General features: G+C 34.0%; 2 protein-coding genes and 1 long non-coding RNA gene across 3 annotated transcripts; 1 reads left to right on the plus strand and 2 right to left on the minus strand.

The window, feature by feature from the left end:
• The first annotated feature begins 535 nt into the window (after positions 1-535).
• Positions 536-7,106, plus strand: LOC108338395 (WD repeat-containing protein PCN). The gene is made up of 11 exons (XM_017575239.2): positions 536-843; positions 945-1,079; positions 1,388-1,688; positions 1,781-1,844; positions 2,058-2,171; positions 2,323-2,485; positions 3,580-3,733; positions 3,996-4,588; positions 5,298-5,479; positions 5,849-6,130; positions 6,657-7,106. The coding sequence occupies exons 1-11, from the start codon at positions 682-684 to the stop codon at positions 6,961-6,963; spliced, it is 2,457 nt and encodes an 818-aa protein (XP_017430728.1). The 5' UTR covers positions 536-681; the 3' UTR covers positions 6,964-7,106.
• Positions 7,107-8,345: 1,239 nt separating this feature from the next.
• LOC108337711 (uncharacterized) lies at positions 8,346-8,910 on the minus strand. The gene is made up of 2 exons (XR_008250609.1): positions 8,831-8,910; positions 8,346-8,734 (listed from the first exon to the last, which is right to left on the minus strand). It is a non-coding gene; the product is annotated as an uncharacterized LOC108337711 (long non-coding RNA).
• Positions 8,911-9,011: 101 nt separating this feature from the next.
• LOC128193359 (protein SOB FIVE-LIKE 5-like) lies at positions 9,012-9,420 on the minus strand. Its single transcript, XM_052880644.1, has 2 exons — positions 9,196-9,420; positions 9,012-9,110 (listed from the first exon to the last, which is right to left on the minus strand). Exons 1-2 carry the CDS (start codon positions 9,418-9,420, stop codon positions 9,012-9,014), a joined length of 324 nt encoding a protein of 107 aa, XP_052736604.1.
• Positions 9,421-14,810: the final 5,390 nt, after the last annotated feature.

Below are 14,810 nucleotides of genomic sequence, written 5' to 3' on the forward strand. Positions count from 1 at the left end.
TTAATTCAAAACATATTAAATAAAATTAAACTTAAATGTTAAGTGTCAAAATGATTACATATTATGTAATATATTATCTGTTATAAATATCATATATACAAAAAGATTATATCATCTTGTTATTTAACAAAATTTCTTTAGAAAGATAAGATAAAACAAACTAATCCTATCAGAAGACAAATATGATAATAATTCTACAACAATAATCTAATAATTATTTTATTTTATCATTTCATTGCTATCAAACAAATTATTAACAAATTATCATAATCATTAACTATATTTTTAATGCACAATTTTGTTAGAAAATAATTGCGAAAATCTCTCTTAAATCACAACAATTATCATAGAAAAGTAATTTACTCTTTAAATATAAGAAACAAGGTATATCTTATTATTTGAACTTTAAAAATAAAAAGATGAAAAAAAAAGAGTGAGAGAAGCTTGATGGGCCTGAGATACCAAACCCGGAACATATACGGATCAGTCCAATCCAATCCAAGTCCGCGCTTAAACCTCAAAACAAAACCTAACTAATAACTATGGCCGCCTTGGGTTTCTCTTCTACCCTAAACCTCTTTTTCTTTCTCTTTCTCATTCTCTTTGGCTTCCTCTTCTTCTCTCACTAACCAACCACTCTCCAAATTGCGTGTTGCGCACCGTTTTGGGGGGTGAGGCTCCATGGTCGAAACCTACAGGGTAAGGTCCATCGATTGGAGACCTTCGCCGGTGTTGGCGCTTGCCACCACCATCGATGGCGCACGAGTTGCCGCCGCTCGCCAAGATGGCTCTCTTGAAATCTGGCTCGTTTCTCCCGGGGCCATCGGCTGGCACTGTCAGCTGGTAACTACCTAACTCATAACTTACGGTGATCCTTTTTTATCTCGATTCTCTTCCTTGTGAGTATTTGAATGAGTTCTGATGCATTGGATTGGCAATTATAGACTATTCACGGAAGCCCTGAGGGAAGAGTGACGTCGCTTATTTGGTGCCCTGGCGGTGTCGACGGAAGTCGTTTGTTTTCCTCCAACGTCGATGGCACGGTCTCTAGGTGGAATCTTTTCAACTTGAAACAGGAGGTATAACATATAATGGAGTTATTTTATTTGGCAATTATATGATCGAAGCATCAATGGGAACATTTTTTACTGTGTTTTTTTTTTGCTGTAGAATGAGGACCATTACTAACTGAAACACCAATTAATAGACAGTCCTAGTCCTCAGAGGCTTAGTTTAGGTGTGGTTCTTGGTTGTTTTAGTGAATATGTTTTTGGCTTTGTCTGGGTAATGTTTATGGTGTTACAAATGGTTGGTTGGTTTTCTTAGTTTTTTATTATTATTTGAGTTTGTTGTTTTGGTTTACCAATTACACACTTGGTGCTTGCAGACGGTGCTGAAATCTGAAGTTTCAATATGGCAAATGGCAATGAGGTTTCCTATTGATGAAAAGGTAAAAGATGAAAGTAAGGATGGACCTATGGTGACTCAAAATGGGAACGGTTTCCATGATTTTGATGATCATGAGAGCAGTGATGGTGATGATGATTCTCATTCGCCTGGTCCTCTTGAGCGTTCATATAGGGAGCTTCCACGCGTGGTGATTGGTTTTAATGATGGACGATTGAAAATCTATGAAATCTCTGACTCTGATGAATTTATTCTTGTAAAATCTTTTCCCCCTGTCACAGGTGAGATTTTCCTCGAGTTATTTGTTGTGTAACAGTTTCTCGTTGGTTATGTGTTATGGTCATTAAGTGTTTGTTTTTGTTGCGTTTTACAGGACGAGTTTTAAGTGTGACTTGGAGTGCAGATGCTAACTACATATATTCAGGAAGCAGTGATGGGTATGTATTGAATTTGTGATTGATAAAAAGATCACTTTGTGTGCTGCTAATGTTGCTTGAATCTTAGCACCGTTTATTTTCCCTTTATAAAAGCCAAATTGTATGCTCCATTTTCTAAAAAAAAACACTAGATCTGTCTAGCAACATAATCTACATTTCATTAGTAGTGTCCGAGAGTACCCTTATTTATTTTTCTTGTCTGATTCTTAACAGTTTGATACGTTGCTGGAATGCTACATTGGGCAATGAAGTCTACAGGATTACAGCTGGACTTGGAGGGTTGGGCAGTGGGCAAGAACTTTGCATATGGTCATTACTGTCTCTAAGGTGATAGTGGAAACATGCTTTGTTGCATTGTCTTTGAATTTGACTAATATGCATACATCTGCAATCCACGTACACCATCTTGTTATAATTTTGATGGTAGATTTCTTCCAATTTGCAAACTCTTGTCGCTCATTAGATAGTCATTTTCTAGGAATGGTACACTTGTCAGTGCGGACAGCAGTGGTAGTGTTCAGTTTTGGGACAGCCAGCATGGAACTCTCTTGCAAGCACATTCTTTACATAAGGGACATGTATTTGCTCTGGCAGCAGCTCCTAATCACAATAGGGTGTTTTCTGCTGGTTCTGATGGTCAGGTACTGCGTTTTATGATTTGTCAATTCTTGTGCACCCTTAGTTATTCATCTTTGAAATTGAAATTCGCTGCTTATGTTTGCATTTGATTTTATTTGGAAATTTATTTTTGACCTCACGCATTATTTTCTTCACAAGATTTATACTATGTTATTTTTCACCGTTGTCTTGTCATTGATGAGGTCAAATTCAAGTAGTGACTGTGTATATTTTCCTCTGCACTTTTTATCTTGTCCATTAATATGTGGTGTTGCCACATGGAAGTGCATATGATGTTTTGTTGTTGGCATTGTCGGCATACACAAATGCCATAATGCAAATAATAGTAGAGTTAAATGGTTTAAATAGTATAGTCATTAAGAATAAATGAAAACCGAAAATCAGAAGTTGAACCACTAGAGAGGTAGTTCCATTTTTGTTGTGTAGGATGTTTGGCACTTGAAGTGATGAACTTCTTGCCAAGGATTGAAGATGATAGCTATGACCTTTTTGGGTTAATGTGTAGCTGTGTATTTTCCTCAATAGAAGTTAAAAAAACAATGATGTTTTGAAAACACTGATATTTATAGTCATTTGGTTTTTGATATGACCGTTACAAGCCTTTTAGTATACTTTTGTCATGTGCACTGCGTGCATTGGATTTATTCTTGGATATTACATAAGCATGATTTAGTTTGACAGTTTAAAAGGAAGATTAAATAAGCATGTTAAAATAGCGTACAGCTTTAGCTTAGTCTTGTATTTTTATTTTTATTCAAAAGCAAGTCATACTTTACAGGCAAATTATTATATATTCCTGTCATATAATTGCTAAATATATAGGTGTTTGGTTATATGTGTTACATTTGCTGCATCTTCTAATGCATGTGTAGATGTTTCTCGAACTGTTCGTAGTCAAGGTCCACTGTTGGTCATTTTTTACGGTGTCTCATTTATTGACTGAATTTTGTATATTCTCAAGAGTAATGTGTAATATCAGCATATGGTTCTGTTATTGTTTGTTCATTAATTTTTGATTCAGTTAGTGTTATCCTGTATTTTGTCTGTTACTGGTGTGAAGTATAATAATGTTGGTTTAGTTTATTTTTGTTTGCAGGTTATTCTTTACAAGCTTTCTGATAGTCAGGTAGCATCAGCTGATGATATCAACTATTCTGCTATGACGAAGAGATGGATCTATATTCACCATGTAAGGTCTCATACACACGACATCAGGGCCCTTTCTGTTGCTGTACCGATAAGTCCTGAAGGTCTATATATTTTGTTATTTATTCTTCAAGTATTTATTAGCTTGTTTGGATGAGCTTGTTAAGTTTTTTGTTATAATGAGAAAAATTAACGTTGTTTTTCTTCTATTTTCTTAATGTGAATCTTTCAGTACAACCAGAAGTTCTTTTGAATACCAAAAACAAGTTTTTATGCTGTTGAAAAGTTTATCCAAATAAGCAGTATCTTTAGTTTTTGTTTATATATTTTCCATTTTCTGTTACTTATCTGTGCTTTTTTGTGTAGGTGACATTAACCCTGAAATTAACCCAGGGAAGAGGATTAAGAGCAGTCGAGGTGCAAGGAAGCCTGCTGATTTTAGTTACCATAAGTGGGCTCATTTGGGGGTTCCCATGCTTATATCAGCAGGGGATGACACAAAACTTTTTGCCTACCCAGTCAAAGAATTCACCCAGTTCCCTCCTCATGACATCTGTCCTGCACCCCAAAGGACACCCATTCAACTAGTACTCAATTCTATTTTTAATCAATCTAAAATGCTTTTAGTCCAATCATCAAAGCACATAGATGTTCATTTGCTACCGCTTAAAAGTGGTTCCACCCCTGGGGCCCTTACGAAGACCGAAATAGTTGCTCGAGTCAAGAGTAAGGCATCTCGTAAGATAATTTGCAGCACCATTTCTAATTCAGGGGCGCTCTTTGCATACTCTGATCATAAAAGGCCTAGTCTTTTGGAACTGAGAAGGTGTGAAATGGGCAAAATCACATGGAATGTTGATAGAAGGGAGCTTCCTCAAAAGTTACCATTTGCCCACTCTATGGTTTTTTCTCATGACTCTTCCAAGTTGATAGTAGCAGGTTGCGACAGAAGGATATATGTAAGCCAGTGACATGCTTCAAATCTGTTATAGTTAATTGTTTTAATAATGGAAGTTCTTTCTGCTTGTCAGAATTCCTGAACTTGTCAATATGGTTGTTGTTATTAACTCCATATTGTGATGATTGTGCTCTGTATTCTGGTCCCTTCTTTGGTTGGCCCTGGTTACTTTTTGCACCTAAACCTGAAGACTGTTTTTAGGGAATGTACTTTGTTTGTTATTGCTCTACAGATAGGATCTGTGGTCTAACCAACTGTGAATCTGCCACATCCTCCTAGAAAAATCTACAGAACTCTTTATTATTAGTGATTTATTGAACAGTTTCCATCCTGCCTGCAAATGCATGATCAATTATTGAATAGCGTTATTCTTTACTGTACACTGGTTTTTATAGCATGTAGTTTATTTATTGATTACTTATCAGTAATTTCCAAATTATATGTTAAAATACTGTGATCTTAAGTTGTAAAAATGTATGTTTTGTTGATACTTTTATCTTTTGAACAGTGTCCTCTCCACTTGCAAATGCATGAGCACTTGTTCTTGTTTGCTATAAGGTTTTCTAATCTATATTGGTTTGTTCAGTTAACTTCTAAGTTTATCTATTGTTTGATTTGTTTCAGTGATTTCCAAATTGTTTAAATTATATGATCTTAGGCTGTAAAAATCTGTTTGATTTGTTGAAACATAATGGTTTTAAATGCTGTAGGTTGTGGATGTTGGGAAGACTGAATTAGTGCATACTTTTACACCACGTTGTGAGTCTCAGGATGAGGATTTGCCTCCAACTGAGCCACCGATAACGAGATTGTTTTCTAGTTCTGATGGGCAATGGTTGGCAGCTGTGAACTGTTTTGGGGATATATATGTATTTAACCTGGAGATACAAAGGTGAGATTTCTAATTTGCTTAATCTTTCCTTTTTAATTCTGGATACCCATTACTGCAGCTGCTGCTTCTCTGAAGATAGTTGGTCATTTTGTTTTTGATAAGAAATTTGAAAATAAAATAAGCTTTTGGGGAGACAAATAGTTGTTGGACAATCTTGATAAAGCTTTGATTGGATGTTTGTTGCTTTTGCCGTGGTAGTTCTGTAGTATAACGTTGTATTCTGATTAGGTGTTGTAAAATAGCAAAGGGTGTTATTCTTTCCCCTCTTTTGTATGGTGTGCTTTTCTTTACAAGCTGGCATTGATTGCATGAATTATTTGATGTTGATATTTTGTTGTATTTTATATAATAAACTTGCTTGTGTTGCAGCCAGCACTGGTTCATTTCAAGATTAGATGGCGCCTCTGTTACAGCTGGTGGATTTCCACCCCAAAATGACAACGTTCTGATAGTTACAACATCCTCAAATCAAGTGTATGCACTTGACGTAGAGGCCAAGCAGTTAGGAGAATGGTCCAAACGACATACTTTTGCCCTTCCTAGGAGATACCAGGAATTTCCTGGTGAAGTTATTGGGCTTTCATTCCCTCCAGCAGAAGCTTCATCTTCTCCAACGGCAATATCATCTTCGGTTGTTGTTTACAGCTCTAGGTAAATATGCCCTTTTCTTTTTCCTTGTGAATACGAAGTTGACAACTTCCATTTGTGGAATGATAAAAATCAAATATGAAATGAGCATGTTTTATGTAAAATAGTATTTTTATACATGTGATAAGCGCCCTATTACTTTATTACTCGTGCCCCCTTAATGTTTTAGGTATTCTTTAAATTTTGTTGTTGTGAAGCTTAATATATATATATATATATATGTGTGTGTGTGTGTGTATCCTGTATGAAGAATTTCGTGCTGTTTAGTAATTCTGTGATTGTTTTTTAGAATATCGAAAGAAAGATTTGCTTCTAGGTTTTTCTCTGTTTTTCCTGGTATCTTCAACAATCAGACAGTAATGTGATATCTATGCCTGTTGTTTTCAGACACATGATACATGGAAAGTTAACCCTTAAGTCAGTTGGTTTCAGAATTGTGATTCAAACTAGAACTACGAAATATTTTTTGTTTTTCTATTTATTTATTTTTTAATCATTTTCTCATGTTTGAAAATTATTCAATGTTCAGGGCAATGTGCTTGATTGACTTTGGGTTGCCTGTGGAGCAAGATGAAGGTGATATGCTTAACACACAAGATTCAAGGTCTGGGAATTTACAATATTTTAGTGTTAAGAAGGGGACTAAGAGGAAGTTTGAAGTTTTACCAATAGATAAACCTGTTAGGAGGAACTTTCAAGTTCTACCATTAGAGAATCCTGTTTTATTTTTAGCTCATACATCAAAAAATTCGTTATTTATAGTAGACAAACCCTGGTTGCAAGTGGTCAAGAGTTTAGAAGCCCCACCAGTCCACAGACATATATATGGGACATGAGCTTTAAGCAGCTTAGAGAATTGTTCTCAGCTTTGAGGGGATATGATGGGGATAAAAGTCCCTTGTTTTTCTTTTTTGTCTCGTCATGGTTGGGAGGATCTAGAATCATGTATTGTGTTATCATAATCAATTTTGTTCCATTAGTAATAGCTTCAATTTACATTTTTTTTATTTACACAAGTTCTGTACTTTTACTCTTAATCAAATCCCCAGATTAATTTTGGCTGCTTTTATGTATTATAATCTTGACACTTCTCATACTACATGATTAATATGTAATTAAAATTTCATATAAAAGCAGTTCGTTTCATAACAAGATTTTTGGCGATTTAGTTGTACTTATTTCCTTTTAATTTGAAAGTTATTTTCTTTTCCTTGATTTTCTCTGAAGTATTTTGGAAATTGCACAAAGACTGTTACACATGCCTAGTGTATTGATCGGATGGAGTAAATAAATAGAGTAAACTGAAACTATTTTCCGAAAACTCAAGTTGAGGCGTTGATTGGAAGGAGAGAGCGTGTATCCAAAGCTTTCAATGCAATAGTTGCAGCAAGCGCTCAGTCTGATTTAAACCACTCGTATATCACATCTTAAAGTTAGAAGAATGATTTTAATGTTTACATCTATCAAAGAATATATTTAAATTGCGTAGGAATGTGTTTGGGAGAATCTGGAAGCAACTTAATTTTTTATATTAAGCGTTTTCTAATTCGGTGTATAAGTTGGAAAGCTACGCGAGTCTTCCATTCTAAATCTCGCGTGTTCCATGGTTGGCATTGGAGGAGTTGTAACACTGTAATTTCCAATTACAAATATTAATTAAATAGTACACAATAAAGTAAGAATGACAGGTGAAATAATAATGTGTTTGTCCGTTTCCAAATATCTGAGTTATTTTGTAGTAGATCCATGCAGTTGGTTGGAGTCTGAGGATATAAAAACTACGAATAACAGATTTTGTTTGATATATATCCTACCAAAACAAAAGTTCAATAATTGTAGGGAGTGTTATGAATGGATGTGAATTGAAGTGGAATAGTTTTCACAAGGTGGTGGGGTTGCTCCTAAAATGAAGGTTGGCTTTTGGTTTGATTTGGATACATTGTCCATTTTGGGTGTGAAGCTAAGTTACCTTGCCACATTTACCCACCCAAAGTGGTTGTGAGCTAGGCTGGCACTGCCTCAACTTAATAAAGTGGGTCACTACTCATTACTAGGCCTTTGGATTTGATATATGCTTCATGCTGGTGAGTGGTGAAATGACTTTTCCTTTTTCTCTGGCTCTCTTGCTAGCTAGCTGTGTTCAGTGGTGAATTAGTTAATTCGGTTTTCTTTTGTGTTTATTATTACTGGAGAAAAAGGAGGAATAGTGAATACCATATGAGGAAGAGTTTGTGAATAGTATCAAAAGAACACGACCTGGGAGGTCCCAGAGATGCCTGCCACTAATGACAACAAAAGAAAATGGAGGACACAAACCTTATTCAGTTTCCTATATTCTCTTAGGTTGCTCCCAATACCATAGGCAGTAGCATACGAGTAGATTAAAAAAAAAAAAAAAAGGTAAAATTACAACATAAGAGCTTTTCTTTTTTAAAATATTTTGAAAAAATAAAAAAGAAAAAGAAAAAGGCGTTCCTTTTGCCAGACATTGAGTAGCTTCTCTCCTTTGACCTCCATTCTTCTGGTCTCTCTTTCCACAGCAATGCAGCAACAACAGTGACAAGGTCTACAGCAAAATAACTCATTTCCCTTCTTCATCAAAACCACCTGATCAGAACACATAACAAAACCCTTGTTAGCATATTTTCCCATCACTCTTCTCTCAGTAATAAAACTAAATTTTCAACCCAAATGGATCTATACCTTCTTCCTCTGTGGCAAGCTTTCCAGCTATAGACCTCTCCAAGAAACTCAAGTGCTTCTTGAATTTTGTCTTTTTCTGCACAGATCAATAAATTTAGCTCAACGCAATGAAAATTCTCCATGCAAAGGCTTAATGCTTTTACTTATAACATAACAGAAAAATTTGATGAAATAATCAGCACTAGAACTTGAGTTTTACCTTTATTCTTGTCGCAGATACGCATTGAGAAAAATCCAATGCACTCTCAACTTCTCCATTCCCGGGGAAACTGTCTTGCTTCTGCTCAAGAACAAAAGAACCAACCCATTAGCATTTTTTCTTTTTGGCTGCTAAGCATAAACATATTTTTGTGAGTGAAATTAACCTTGTGACTCTCCACGGGATAGTTGAAAAACGGAGAGCTTGCAGTGTCATCGAGAGGTGAAGACTGTTGACTTCTGGCATATTCTTTGACCTTCTTCTTTTGGGATTCTTTGGTTGTAGAAGAAAGGCAAGGATACCAATTCTGACAACAGTCTTCGTTATCATAATGTGGAGGTCCAGAAGAAGCATCAGATACCATTGATAAATCTTCCTCAGACTCCTCCATTCTTGCTCCCTTTCCTTCATCCTCCACCACCCCACTTCTCCTCCGGAAGTAATTTTCAGAAAGAGAAGATTGGTCCAAATAATGGGTCCAACCGGATTCACTACCACTACTGTATTGTGAAGCAGAAGATATTTGATAATCCATTCGACCCTTCTTTCTTCAGGCACCAAGGTTGGTGTTGCTTTAATAGATTTTCAATATGTCTGATATGAAATATGATCAAGTGAAAGATGAAGGATGAAATGAAAGATCATATAGTGGTAGAGGAGCTAGAGGTAGCAGCTGCTTTGATTTCCCTGTGTCTCTTACCCCTTGTGCTTCTTATGTAGTTCTTCTTCTAAGCACAAGTAAGAAAAGGAGTAAAAGGAGAATTGATATAAAAAAAATAAATAAGAAAGAGGTAGAAAGAGAGAGGAATTGTCTAAGAATTGTAAACTGGTTCTGTCCTTTTGCACAATCCTTTCGCCTTCTTATTTTATCTTTATGCGAATGAATCAATATTGCCAGTTGGCCTTGTGAACGTGTGTGTACGAGAGTGTCTGGTAGTGAAAGAGTGAGAGAATGTGATAAGGCGAGAGATTATGATTTATGGCAGCATTGCATTGCATTGCTCCCATAAAAACATAGTGCTGTCCTTTCAGGACAAAAGTTAATCTTAATTTGGCCAAGTCACAACTAATGATACTTTAATGATTAGATTTTTGTTTCTATTAATGGTTACTACTCTTGTAATTTGACTCCACAATAAATGCACTCTGCTCCCTCTCCTTAGGCTTTGCTTATCTTCTTCCACACCCTCAAATATTGTGCTTGCTTGCTTTGCAACAACCAACAAACTACAGTTTCTCACTTCATTTATATGACTGTCACCCACCAATCAATATTTAACTCTCAAGTGAAGTTCAGCAGTTTTGAACTTTCCCTTTTTCCAGCTGAAATTGGGGAGCTCAGAAAGTACCTAGAACATGACATGCCACACTATAAAGTTCGAGGCTTTACAATTTCACAGTTTTAATGTGCATAATTGCCATTCTGGAACTATCTCAAGTGATTGTTTAGTTGAGTTTGGTTATTCATTTTGACATAAATTACCATCTTCAGTTGCTGTTTCTTCTCTCGTACTACAACTTCCATAAATGTAAGTCTCCTCATAGAGCTCGACAGACCCACGTTTCATTGAAAGAAACCACTAATGACCACCTGATTTGAATGTGCCACTAATGACAAGCATCTGTGCTTACAATAAAATATAGCAGCTCACTTGAATTCTGTCTTCTCTTAATGCTTATTTTCTCTCTTTAGTCACAATACCTTTTACCTTGTCATGTTTTGTAGGAATAGTTCCATACTATACTCACTTTTGACCCCTACTTGTCAAGGAAAGAAAACATTGTTCACTAAACAAACATTTAGTGACATTAGGATATCATTACCATTAATCTAAAAACACATTGAAGTGCAAAAATAATGTTACCCGTGTGGTATCAGAGTTTCCCCAATAAAGATAATTGAAAGTTACGTGAGAGTGAAATTTAATGCAGAAAGTGAACCACTCAAGGGTTGAAAGGACAGTGTAGAAAAGATAAAGCATGAGGATGCAAGGGAGTTGATGGAGTACAATTCAGATTCAGAAATGGCACACAGGTACAATTTGCTCTTAGTGACAAAAACTCACCTCGTCCAAATGGTAGAAAATCCATATAGTACTTAGGACAACACTATACCCCACTCAGTGGAGAAAATATTGTCACATTTGGGTAACATTAGCCTTCAAATCTGATATGTATGTATGTAGCTTATTGTATGTACTGCTACTATGCAATGCAAGGCTTCAAATCATTCAAACCATTCAACAGTAAAAAACAAACAAACAGTTGTTTAGAATCAATCAATCAATAAACCTTGCTTTCTCACACTGGTTTCATGCCCATTTACTATATAGAATTGATGAATTAAAGAAAATTAGTGAGTGACCCTACCACTTTTCAATAAGCCATTGAACCTCTCTGTATCTTTTTTATTTTTTGTTGTGTGGATTGACAATGAAATGTGACTTTATGTAAAGATCATAGGGCCACTACATGATTCTGGTCTGACTCCAATTGGTCCCTCTCTTTTAATACAATGTGTCCCTTTGCAGCTTTCTAATGCATTCTGCTCTGTTAACCACTGCGCTTATCCATCTCAATCATCTCTCTAATCCGTCTTAAATAAACAAACAAAAACATCATAGAATTTAGGACTTAGGACCCAAATGTTCATGTAATCACAACCAACCAAAACATCATCATGCACTAAATCTTAATGCTCTTTTCTGCCCTTTTTTTATTCTGCAATTTGATGCAGTAAACCTTTTTTTTTCTTTCATTCTCACCAATCACAGATCTACTGTTTCACTGCTTCACACACTCAATTCCAAATCTTTCTGTTCAAAGTTTGAAGTCTATCATTTGAGACCACTAATTTTTAATTTGGGTATACAAAAAAATTAAACTTCACTTGCTCTCTACTTATGCAATCATTTCTAGTTTGTCCCGAATGTTTGTTAATATTACAAGACTGTGTACTATAAAGTGTAGGAATTAAATCAAAAGCAAGCATGATGTGTAAGTAAGAACTAAAAGTACAGTGCTTTTTTGTCCAAATCTGTGATATTTAATTTTTACTTACTCCCTACCTTACTATGTGTTGTTACAAAAACATCAACATAAATTGCTGCAATAAAACATACCACAGACCAAATCTAAAATAATGATTACAAATCGAAGTACTTATTTTGGAAAAGTCTCATGTTCCATCTGAAAATCGAGTGACAATATGGTAAGCTTTAATTGAGGATTTCGTCTTCCAAATCTTCAATTTTCTGCATTTGATTTCTATTATTTAAAACAATATTTTTCACTAAATAGGTATTCTGTATAGTTTTCGTTTTTTACTTAGCCTTTCTAATTCCGATACATATTTCTTTCAATCTTTATGTATTATGGAAATTTATTAAGTTGTTCTAAATATGTATATAGTTTCTCATTAGTCTTCCTAAACGGTGTGCATATAAACATAAATGTTTTAACCAAATTTGCTCAAAGGAAAAAGTTTATAGATGAGTAGTGATATTTATAGATGAATAGTGATTTATGGACATGAAAAAGGTACATTAATACCATAATAAAAATAATAGGTTTATAAGTTATGTGACGTGATAAGAAAAGAGATAAAAAAGAAAGTGTATAATAAATCTAAACAAAACCAAAATGTCAATAAATCAGGTAACAACTTCTAAATGTTTTGGAGTTTTTTGACTAATCTTTCTTGAACATTACCAATTTCTTAATTAGGCTCTAAAAACAGAATACTAAATGATATTTTCATAATATTTAGATGATTGAATAAGAAATAAATTGATGAAAGAAATATTTAATAACGAAAATGTTTTTGATGGAGATATAATTAAAGATGAAAACGAAAAAATCAAAATTTGGAAAAAGTTAAACATGATATAATAAAGGGTGACCAATGAGATACTGTCCACGTACATACGAGCAGTTCAAATCATGATGTATGACTCATACGTTATTTCTACTGTTATAGTGATATACTATCAACCAAAAGAAAGAGAAATTGAAAAGATAGAGAAAGACACTAAAATAATAATACTCATGACATGTCTGCAAAATTCGATTGAAGTTGATAAAGAGAACATACTCGTATTTACAATATGAATAATCTGAAAAAAATATTTATAAATAATTTACAATTGTTAAAAATTTTATATAAATTAAAATTAAAATAAATTTATCAAGTAGTGTCAAAATGGATAACTTGATCGGACTCGACTTGATCATCATTGGTTGATCATTTAGTTAGTCTTTAGCAAACTGAAAAAATTCAAATCCAATCTCATCCACCGGTGGATTAAATGGATTGATTCACTGACTTATTTAATTACAATTTTTTTTTTCAAATAAAGAAAAATAGAAAGTTTTTGTAATCCAAATTTAAATAAGTTTCACTCTAAAATAATATTAAACTCCAAAAACATTTTAAAATTAAAAAAGTATCATACAATCCAAAAATATAATCTAAAAACAAGTATAAAAAGCGAACAAATAAGTTTCTAATATTGATACTTTTTGTCTCACTTAGCCATTTAAACAATTAGAGTCTTGAATAGATAAATTTATAATATTGTGCTCTCTTGAAGTATTTTTTCTTTGTCCCATCTATAATACAATAAAAAAATGTTAACTAATAATATTAAAACACAAAATAATAAATAATTAAATTAGGTAGGTTGGTGAGCAAACTCGGATCACAGGTAGTTCTAAGTGAGTTTAGTTGAAAATAGATCTATATAAAAAAATTATATATTTTTTAAACCCAACCCGACCCAAACTCGTGGTGGGTCAGATTAACATGTGAGTTCTAATCTATTTTGACGTTACTAAAATTTATAATATATAAATAAATATAAATTTTATTTTACGAATTGATTTTATAAAATTAAAAAATTATTTTTAAAAGTTTTAAATTTTGAGACAATTCTGATAAATTTTCTGGGTCAGAAAATATAATATAATAGACATGAGAGTGATGAGAAAAGGTAGATGATAGGTTTTGATTTTGATATGGAAATGCAAGTAGAGCATAATATGACAGAGTATGAGTATGGGGATTTTTCCAGCAGCACAAAGTTTAGCAAGTTTGGTCCCCTTTCATATGGCAAAGTCAAAGATTGCTTATTGCAACAGTGTCTTCAAATTCAAAGTCTTGCTCCCTTTTTCCACTATCAACCTTTCTTTCCCTTTCACACCCATCAATAGTACAAATCACAAACCATCAAAGTCAAATATTAAGCTTCATTTTCCACCAATCTAAGCAAAAGGGTCATAATAAGCTGATGAATTCTTCAACCTGTGGATGACCCAAAAGTGATAACCATCTCTCACATCTGCATAATCACTTCAATTATTGAGATGATTAAGAAAAGTCTAAAACATGTGGGTGATTAATTTATTAATTATTAATTATTGCATTAATGAATGAATGAATGAGTGAGTGAGAGAAAGTGACAGAAAAAGTTGAGTGAATCTGAATTCTGAAGCATGACAGTGATGACGGTAAAATGGAAAGGAAGGCTGAAAGGGGTAAACTCACACACGTACTTGTCAGCTATCTCAGGACCACCAACTACCCTAATCATCTCAATCATTCCTCTTAAACATTTCAACCTTTGTACAATTTTCATATCACTTCTCTCTTTTTCTTAGATCTTTTTCTTTTTTACACATTTTAATAAAACTCTAATCTTACATTCTATAACCTGTTCTGTATCATTTAATTTCCTAAATTATTGGGTTATCGTGGATAATTTTTTGAGCATTATATCTAAG

Source organism: Vigna angularis, chromosome 7 (genome assembly GCF_016808095.1).
Source record: "Vigna angularis cultivar LongXiaoDou No.4 chromosome 7, ASM1680809v1, whole genome shotgun sequence".
In the NCBI taxonomy this organism is placed as follows: Eukaryota; Viridiplantae; Streptophyta; class Magnoliopsida; order Fabales; family Fabaceae; genus Vigna; species Vigna angularis.

What these genes read in the sequence shown, in the direction of transcription:
- LOC108338395 (XM_017575239.2), top strand. Translation starts at nt 682, where the DNA reads ATGGTCGAAACCTACAGGGTAAGGTCCATCGATTGGAGACCTTCGCCG. An exon ending in TCGGCTGGCACTGTCAGCTG is followed by an intron (nt 844 to 944) that starts GTAACTACCTAA and finishes TGGCAATTATAG; the next exon opens with ACTATTCACGGAAGCCCTGA. An exon ending in TTTTCAACTTGAAACAGGAG is followed by an intron (nt 1,080 to 1,387) that starts GTATAACATATA and finishes TGGTGCTTGCAG; the next exon opens with ACGGTGCTGAAATCTGAAGT.
- LOC128193359 (XM_052880644.1), bottom strand. Translation starts at nt 9,420, where the DNA reads ATGGAGGAGTCTGAGGAAGATTTATCAATGGTATCTGATGCTTCTTCT. An exon ending in ATCCCGTGGAGAGTCACAAG is followed by an intron (nt 9,111 to 9,195) that starts GTTAATTTCACT and finishes GTTCTTGAGCAG; the next exon opens with AAGCAAGACAGTTTCCCCGG.